The sequence below is a fragment of the Macrobrachium rosenbergii genome, chromosome 19 (genome assembly GCF_040412425.1).
Source record: "Macrobrachium rosenbergii isolate ZJJX-2024 chromosome 19, ASM4041242v1, whole genome shotgun sequence".
In the NCBI taxonomy this organism is placed as follows: domain Eukaryota; kingdom Metazoa; phylum Arthropoda; class Malacostraca; order Decapoda; family Palaemonidae; genus Macrobrachium; species Macrobrachium rosenbergii.
In genome coordinates, this window is record NC_089759.1 from 11754157 (window position 1) to 11764156 (window position 10000).

Below are 10000 nucleotides of genomic sequence, written 5' to 3' on the forward strand. Positions count from 1 at the left end.
GAATTTTGGTTACTTATTGAGATTGTTGAATAATTTATAATTAAGGAGTTAATATTCTTAGAGACCATAATATGACTTTAAAAGATACTAGTTCTCATTCACGATGTTATTAAGGAAAGTATTACACTTGTGACAGCTAACCACATAGTTATACGAAAACTCCGATTACATTGGCATGAACATTCAAGTGCAATTTTATTAGAAAATATTTCCTGTTAAGGGAAATTATATACCTCACATAGCAAACCCCACAAATACCCAAAACCTTCATGTACACTGCCATTCAAACTTTGAGATAGATGAGCATCTATTTTTTAACGAAGAGGACCTTTTAATATGAGAGCATATTTCAGAGGAGCTTGGAGAGAAACTGGACCTATACCTGAAGTATCGCCTACCTCCCATCGTGAAATTGGTTCGGCTAAAGGAGCGCCATGGCCTCATCCGTGCTCGCTTAGCAGGCGCTAGGGCGGCTGTGGGCGACGTCCTCATATTCCTGGATTCCCACTGTGAAGCAAATGAGAAATGGTGAGTGCAGTATTAAGGCCAGGAAATTTGAGTACTTGTTTGGGAAAACTTCCTGCACTTTTGTTTATTAACCTCATGAAAGGCATCCCACCTCGTTATTCGTAGGTTTCAAATATTCTCGGTAAAAAAAAAAAAATACATTTTTACAGTCGTAATAATGAGCCAACCCACATAATAAAGAAAATGTTTTTGACTCAGATTTCAAATACGGAGAACAACTGAGTGTAGGGTTATTCGGATTAAACTCATGACGTCATTATTTTACATCAGCAGTGCTTTTTCCAATTCCTTTTTTCATTTGATTGTATGTACTAACTTGTTGATTTTACACAATATATTGTTAATTTCTCTTTTATATTAATTTTAAACGAATTTCATCTCCAGTCTGAATACTTTGTTTTACATTTGTTTTCCTTCAATATTACTAACATATGGAGCATAATAATACTTTGATTTTCTTCAAATCATTATAACCATTTTACAACTAATTTTTGACTTGCAATTGTTTCCGCTACTTTCGTATTCATGATGTTTAGTAAGAAGGTACATTTATAGTGTCTATGTTTTCTGTCTTAATAGAAGTTATTTTTACGTTTGCGCTAATATGCGAGTTAGTATCCATTTGTACTAGAGTACCAAGTGCGTGTAGGTTTTTCAGATTCAGTAATAAGTAAATTTTACAATGATTCCGTGTTCATTTTCTTAGATTCCAATACTGCTTTATTATACCTATAAGTTGAGTTATAATTTTTTTAGTTTTATGACAGCGAAATTTGAGTAAATTGCTTTCGTAATGAGATTATTTTAATTTATGAATGCCTTTATTCCAGAATTCATTTGTCATTCAACATAAGTGAACCAAAATGCAAATGGTAATTATTTAAAATCTCTTTCTTTTCGTGTGTGAAAAAATTACCAGTTCATATGCCTTTTTTTGTAAAGCCGTCCACGCAAAATTAAAATACTCATATAGTATACATAGCAACGCCGTTCATTCAACTTGAGGCTCCATAAACGCCGATTGAATTTCATATAATTGAAAATAAATACAAAACGTCATATTAAATTTCTTATTAACCCCTCCTGCCACTAAATGTAGTGGAAATTCGTTTGATTTTTGGGGCTAAACTTTTCATAATCCAATATCCTTTGCCAAATGAGCTTCTGCTGCCCCTCACTCTTGAATTTCGCGTCGTTCAAACAAGTAAATGTAATATGACAGGTATTTCAGGACTGCACATTTGCCTTGTAAATTCCCTTCGCTCTTCGTATGCTGTAATCTCTTAGGATCAGGATCCTGCTTAGGATATATATATATTTTTTTGTCTGCTGAACCGTAGCTTATGCCTTATGTAATAGACGTGAATACAGGAAATGTTGCAAAACACCGCAGTGTTGAAATGGAATTTATATCAAACTTGTCGTGATGTATCCAGCTTATACTTATGTCAGCAACTTTTAAGAACATTCCTGGAATTTTAAGAGTTAGAGTACAATGTAACTACCGTTGCAGCCAGTAGAAGTATGAAACACTTTTAGAAAAAAATGAGACAAATGAGTAACGGTGATTCAGTCGGTGAATTATTCCTTAAAAATTGCGACTATAATCATTAGTTCTTTGAACATGGGAGATTGTAATACTAAATTCCGTGTGAACTGATATTTTAGCAAAGCTTTTGTAGAAACGGCAGGCGTTATGAAAGGTTTTCCTGTATAATCTTGTGATGCCCGATAACTTCAAATAAATCCAAATTCCCGTGTAGGCTTCAGCCTCTACTACAGCGAGTGAAGGACAAGAGAAATGCAGTTCTTGTTCCAGTCATTGACGTTATATCTGACACGACGCTGTACTATGGAGGATATAGCGGATTTCAGGTATCTTCTAGACATGTTTACAGAAAGGATTGTCGATGCTTGTTTTTGTGCCTTTGACGTGTGAGCGAGTATCCTTGTATATTCTTGCAGCATCTTTTTCTCCACTTCATCTTTTTATCTCTTCAACACTAAATTGAATTGTCCTGTACAAGATATTATTGTCACATACCTTACTTTACATATCGGTCAAAATGATACTTAATGAAATTAGCTTGAGAAGGAAATGAAGAATGTGGAACAGCCGTAATGTCGACGGAAAGGACCATGATTAAAATGTGTCGGTTTGAGGATATGTTAGGGCTACGCTGTGATTACACTGTAATCGTTTCAGAAAGAAGGGGGTACAGTTCTCGGTACATTTTTTTTTTCTTACAAGCCCGGGTTTTCTTAGTAAAGACATAAGTAAAATTTTTAGTTTTATAAGATTTGTATACAGCAACTGTTGGGGTAATATTAGTACCAGATTTTGAATACTGTAGTACTTTTGAGTCGGTGATAGATTCTTATGATACTATCCCATATTCAGTAAGAAGAACAGGTATCCGGTGTATAATATTAATGACTGGTTTATAGTTTGAAGCTAATAATTTTCCGATTGCAGATATTATGGTTTGAGTTTTCAAGAGTTTTGTTGACGCAAACTACTTACATCTTCATTTGCCTATACCCCAGTAATACAGTGAGTCGGGAGGAACCAAAGTGAGAAACAGATTTACTTTTGAAAAAGGAGTGATTAGCCCCAGCAGCACTGGTGAAATAACAAACTGCAGAAGTAATGGGAGAAATATACTCTTCATGTCATGGATGTTATTACGAGGGTGAAGATTATAAATCGTAACCTAATCTCATCAAAGATGTATTGTTATGCTCTTGCAGAGGGGGTTTTAGTGTTGGCACCACCCATTTTCTTTTCGGGCGCCCTTCATTACTACCTCCTAATTTAATTGGCATTATTTCAACTAATCCATCTTACCGGGTCCTATGTAATTGGTTTCCACCTCAGGATCACCCAACTGCCTAACACCACCCAGTTCGTTATGTTCTACCTGGCTAAAGGGGCTTCGGCCCCTTAATCCTACAACTTTTAATTTTATTTGCTCCTTGCTCAACGCATGGGAAAGGTAGATTTAGGTTCTGCCTTCCACAGTCATGTTAACAAATAGGTATGGAGTATTTTAAATAACAGATTGAATGTGGCAAAATATATATGATTTTAAAATGTTTAGAAAAACTCAGGGGTACAGTACAGTACTTAGGCATGGAACTTCGAAATGGATGGCAACATTCAGTTGAATTGTAAAGATCATTATAGTCAACCAGTCCGTGTAAGAGGTATGGCAGTTATAAAGCAAGAAAATGTGGATGATGTTGTTTTCATTCATGGATGCATTTTATAAAACGACCGACTGTTACATTGGACTATTAGATTACCAGACTTCCAAATGGGTAGTTATGAATTAGATGCTTAATTATACTTTTGAAATAAATCAAGACTGATACTTGAATAAAATTAGTTGAATTATTTGTATTTAGCAGATTAGGTGATTGAATTTGAGGCCCTCTGCTCTTCTGCTGAGTAACTTGAAATTTCTATGCCCTGAAAGTCGTGATGAAATTGTAATTTTTTTTTTAACTGTGTTATTTGTGGAGAGCCTTTGAAATAAGCAGAATTGTTTGTCATGTTATGAGAGTCTAGTTATTATTAAGCAGTTCAACAAGTGATGTAATGCTTGAATGTGAGAAGTACAACAGACTTAGCAGGATTTAGATGATGTCACCCTTGAAAAATGCCTTGGAAAGGATGTTTATGTATGCATTCAAGTCAACCTTTTGGTGAGTTTTATTAGTGGAATTTAAGATATCAAACACTTCTATAAAATTCCAATATTTTTCATAGTGATTTAGGGACTTAGAACTAATTGCCTTTTTTTGCTATGCCATCTCTAATCTAAAAGAGGACTGTAAGTACACGATTTTTTTTTTTTTTTCATGTACCGAACTTTCATAGTTGCTGCTTAGAGCAACATCTCATATCTTCATTCACTGGTAGTTTATTTAGAACTGTACTTGAAATATTAAGAATTATGGTTGTATGTTCAAGGCATAAAGTCGTAATGAAATGTTTACGAGTAAACTGTGAGATGACTTACTGGAGGGATTTAAGAATTATACGTTGTTGGGTCATTACTAGCCGTTGAATTTAATTGGCAGGACAGATTTTGAAACTGACTGTTCCTCAGATGAAGGGTTATTCATCTATTCCACGCTCAACAGCTCAGGATGGTTTGCTGCTGATGACCTTAGCTTGATCCAGAACTTTGAAAAAATGCTCTTACTCATTTTTTCATAAATGAAACTGTTATTCGAAGTGGATTACATCCCCTTACTCCATTTCTGTCAGTGTGGTGTCCTTTTAGTTTTAAGATCAGAAGAAAGTATGCTTGCCATCAATGTTTCAGGATGGAGCCGTTACTGCAAAGAATAAAGGAGAGTAGAACAGCTGTTCTTGTCCCCATCATTGACGTGATTGATGATAAGACTCTTGAATACTACAATGGAAATGGACGCTATTTCCAGGTACAGTGTATTGGGATTTATTTACCAGAACTTAGAGTACTCCTGACATAGTTGTAAACTAACACTGTACTAGCATGAGTACACACTTCATGGAAGAGCTTCAGCTTGAACTAATCATTATCATTTCTTCTTTTTAAAGTACTGTAATGCATTTTTATATTCAGTTACCCTTTATTGCCACTTATATGTGAAGGTTGTTAGTAGAAATGGCTGATAGATATCTATGGTATGGGAAAAATACAGTAGACTTTAGCAGTGATAGAGTGTCTGTGCATGGTAGTAATGCGTGATTAAAATGTAATGCATTTAAAGGCTGTCATTTTTATTTCCATAAAGAATTTTTATTTGCATTGTATCCATTTCCTGCTCTGTAGCATGTTTCAAGACATTGTTTTCGGCATGGGACTCTCACACTTGTATGAAAAGTTTACCTGAAAATTAGTGTACAGTAGCTATATTTTTTATTCTGGCCTGTATTGTGTTTTACTGTTCATCTGTGAAAAAACTTCATATACTGCACCATGATGTAACCAAAACAAAAATTAAAGTGATTTCGAGTTGTGTTACCTATCTGGTTGAATGTCTGTCCATCATTTAGTTACAGAAAAGAGATAAAGCCAAATGTGCCTACCGGTCTTACTATATTATCAAATAAGATACTGTAATGGGTTTGCAGTTAGCCAGTTGTTTGGCCAGTGAACTGTAAAGATTTTATTTCTATCAGTACTGTACAACATATTTCATTAATGGCAAATCATTGCTATTGTACAACATATTTCATTAATGGCAAATTATTGCTCTTGTTTATTGAAAGCTTGAAGACTTGGTTGAAAAATTATAATTTTAAAGCATACAGATATTTATTGCTTTAACAAATATTTTTATGATTGTTGGTTATAGAAATAAGTAAGTTTTGCTTATTGAGCTGTATTGAGTTTTAAATTAGTTAAAACAGTGAATCTGTAATTTAAATGAAACGGCTGCCCCAACAAACATTCATGAGTTCTAATCTCAGTCGTTTTTCCAGCATAAGGTAATAATATTTTGTACTTCAATTTATATATCTTCTTAATTTCAATTCAGAGTTCTATAGTCGACTTATATATAGCTTTCTTCTTTTCATGATACATTGTATTGTTAGAATAATCATCATATTTATGTTATGTTATGGTTGCTATACAAATTCAGTAGATTATTTTAGATGTAAAACTTCTGTTAAGAATAGGTCACCAATTACAATTTACTATTTTTTATACTGTGATTCATATTGATATTTTGGTCTGAAGCAGTACACACATTTTGCTATTTACTATGTAGAAAAAAAATTAAAGTGCATGAGTAAATGGAAAATCACACCTGATGAAAAGGGATAAGTATCTATGCTGTTGTGAAGTATGGTAATTGAAAGTGCATAATGTTAAATACAAAGAGTGTGTTACTAATTAAAGTTTCAGTTCATGGTGAAATTTAGTGTAAAATATTTTTGTGCACAAACGTGAAGGTAAAAGATGTCATATTTATAAGTTTTTATTCCTTCAAATGTATCTTCTTACTGTATTACTAAAAAGTCACTGGAAGAGACTTTCTTCTTATAACCAGGATCCATATTGTTGGAAGGGAAACCTCTAGACAGTGTATTGTATTAAAAACTTTCAGTGTAAATAACTGCAAGTCTCATAGCTCCCAGTATATTATGAACAAGTTAATTCCCTAGCAGCTATTGGAGGCAACCTTCAGTACCATAGTACTCCTCTTCAAGAAGACAGTTTTTTGTCAGTGCCACTCAAGAGCAGCGGCTCCATATCTGCCGGAAGGACAACTCCTGTAGGAATTGAAAAAGATTAGCAACTGAACTAGGCCAATACCTGGCCTCCCAGGAAAGCAAACCGAGAGAAGTATGTTTCATGGAAGGCTGCTTATCATGACCTTTGTTAGAAATTTTCTTTGTGGAAGTGATTTTGTTACAGGCTATGGATATTCCAAGGCTGAATTTTTTGTGCTCAACAATGGGTACAACTATGTTCCTGACTCCTGGGATTTAGATGTGGAAATTCAGACTCCTTAAGTCTGGTCCTTCAGATTCAGTTCAGACTTGCAACAACTTTATGAAAATGCAAGTCAGATACAGGTTGTAGCTATGTAGCTAAGAATGTTTTACCTAGGAGCAACAGCATTTTATTGCCCATTTGCTAGTAATTTCTAAGAAGTGGACTGAAGTAATCGTTTCCAAAGTGAAAATATTCATTTGTCTTCCATTCAAAACTTTCATTATGGTGCTTTTGAAAACTCATAGATTTTTCCAGAGGGGAAATTCTTTTCCATTGAGTAAAATGGTTATTCTACCAATATGCAGTTTGACAGAGTTTCTTCAAAGAAAGTTTCTCAAACACTTTTTTAGACAGTGAGGGATGGCAGTTTCAAAGGGCTATTGAGAACCTTTGAGCTATGAATCTGTGGCTCATCTCAAGAGCTTCATAATCACAAGAGCTTCATAATCACTCCTTGTTGATGTAAAGTTTTAAGATGACAGCTAGACAATCAAGGTTGTCTTTAGTCTTTAATACTTGAGCAGAAGCTTATTTTCTTTATTACTGTTAGGTGAGCCACCTCTGTGGATCCTTGCTTTGAGATAGACTAGAAATGTAGGTTCCCTTTTTAAGGTTTTGTAAACCAGCACTATTCCCCTGAATTTGCCTGTTACTGTGAGTTGCAAAGAAGATTGTGTTTGCATAGTCATGACGGACATCAGCTGAAATTTTTCCAGTCAAGTGTAGTCTCAGGATAAAGTAGGATTTGTGTGAACTTATTTTGCTGGACTTGTAGATGACATGCGCAAATAAGTAATATTCAGACAAATTTAGGTTTTGCTACAAGGAGGAATCATTTTCACATGAAATTTCCTTCATGATTGTAGGGCCATAATACATGCCAACCTTCCCATCAGCAACGTATGAGATCAATGGTTGGTTTTCCTCAAAGTTAGAGTATTCTTTGCCTTTATGTTATAATGGAATGCTTCTATTTGCATCCTTCTTCCTCTTCCCACCCTTTAATCTCTTTGGAAAAAGGAATTTTTTTAGAATGCGTCAAAGGGTTTAATTTCATGCTCAGGAATGGGAAATGAATTTTCTTAAAATGAATTTTTGAAGATGTTAAAGCTGAATATTATTAAAAATACTAATTATGTATTGGTTTGTAAATTCATAACTTTAAACAATGATTTCATAATTTTTTTTTAGGAAGATTTTAAGTCCTTAGGATGACAGTTTGCAAATTTTCTGGGATTTTCCTTGTTTGACTGTCTTGACCTTCACTAATTTTTTTTTAGATTTTCCCCTTTTGAAGATAAACATGAAAGGAATTCTCATCACTGTTTCCTGCTTTGCATGTTGCTTGAATATCCATGTTGTTAAATCTTAATTGTACTTCTCCCATACCCAGTACTTTTCTGATAAACTCCCCCACACACACACACACACAGCAGTTACCACATTTCCAATCTGTCTTAATCTTTGAGATTTCAGTTTATTTTCCAGCCACAGCACACCATTACCCTTTGTAACATCTGAATTTGTAAGTAGGATGTTCCTATTGCACTTTGGCCATGAGTATCAGCATATTTTAGTCATACCTCTTCAAAAACTTTTTTTTATTGCAAGTGCCCATGTCTTTGCTGCACTGATTGGTAGTCTAGCATTCATCCCAGTTCACCCCTGTTGTTGCTACTTTTTCAGATTGCCTTCTCAACTGAATGTGCATAAAGTAACATTCAGTTGTGTGAAATATTTATCTCTATTTTTATTCTTACAAAATCTCATAAGTATCTCAGGTATTTTTGTAAAGTGTTCCTAATTCATGAAGTGTGTTAATTCATTGGAAATAAGTGGAAATTGATTTTCTTTCAGCTTCTGCATTGCTAAATGTAGGGAAAAAGAATTTTTTATTTTAAATTTTCCAGCTATGGAAATGCTGTACCTGCAATGTAGGAAATAAAAAAATTCCAGGTACAGATATACTGTACTGCACTTTATCTAATCTTAAGTCGTAATAACAGTTTTAAGTTAAGAATATTATATGCATCGTACTCATCATCATGATGAATGTTATAGAATGAGGTTGATTTTAAGTAATATAAGCTAAATTCACACTAATTAGTGGGCTGAGGACTTTAGTTTTGTTCTGTAGTAACGAAATTAATAATAATAAATGATTATTATGTTATAGATAAGACTTATGCAAATTTTTAATACAGTGCATGGAATTAGTATCATACGTATTACAGTGGACCCCGCCTATTCGCGGTTCAGGCAGGACTTTACCGATTCGCGGATTTTTCTGTGGAACGTATATCCACATTATTCGTGGGAAATTCACCTATTTGCAGCATTTTTCGTAGAGAAATATCCACTAATTAATATATTTTCATATTGTTGTGACTAAATACATTTTTTATGATAAAACTATTAAAATATGCAGTTATAAGCATTTTTATAGGATGTTTTTGATGTTTGAACTATTAAAATAGGCAGTTATAAGCATTTTTAGAGGGGTGTCAAGCATTTGCAGATTTTAGCTATTCGCCCGGGGGTTGTGGTCCCTATCCCCTGCGAATCCCCAGGGTCGACTGTATTTTGGTTAAGGAAATGCAACCATGCTTAAGACTGCCGCATATAATTATTGAATTTTAAGTTGTGTAGTGCATGCTAATCCATACCTTTCTGTTATAATGTTTTTATATAACAACAAATATTTACAGTTACATGTTAATATAAAATTATACCTTATTGCTGCATTTGTTGGCATATTACATGCAATGGTGCAATAGATGCACCCCATTATACTGTACAAGAATATTTTGAAGAAAAAACTATTTAGAGGAAAAACTTATTAAGCTGGTAGTGAACAAAAATAAAAAAAAATTCAAGTGCTTTATTCCTATGATCTTTTGCGGGGATTATGACATCTGGCTTAAATATATGTTGTAGTAAAACCTTTGTTTCCTCGGCATTATGGGTTTAAA

The 10000-nt window shown here is 34.0% G+C and overlaps 1 protein-coding gene across 4 annotated transcripts in view; it reads left to right on the forward strand.

The window, feature by feature from the left end:
• The window catches only part of LOC136848632 (probable N-acetylgalactosaminyltransferase 9), a 328259-nt gene that overhangs the window by 250589 nt on the left and 67670 nt on the right, over nt 1-10000 (forward strand). For 2 of the 4 annotated variants that reach the window (XM_067121032.1, XM_067121031.1), the window contains exons 3-4: nt 354-528; nt 4863-4980. In XM_067121032.1, coding sequence (XP_066977133.1) covers nt 354-528; nt 4863-4980 — 293 coding nt within the window. Of the gene's footprint in view, nt 1-353; nt 529-2291; nt 2404-4862; nt 4981-10000 lie in introns of all 4 variants that reach the window. The other 2 variants (XM_067121033.1, XM_067121034.1) reach the window with 1 other exon arrangement.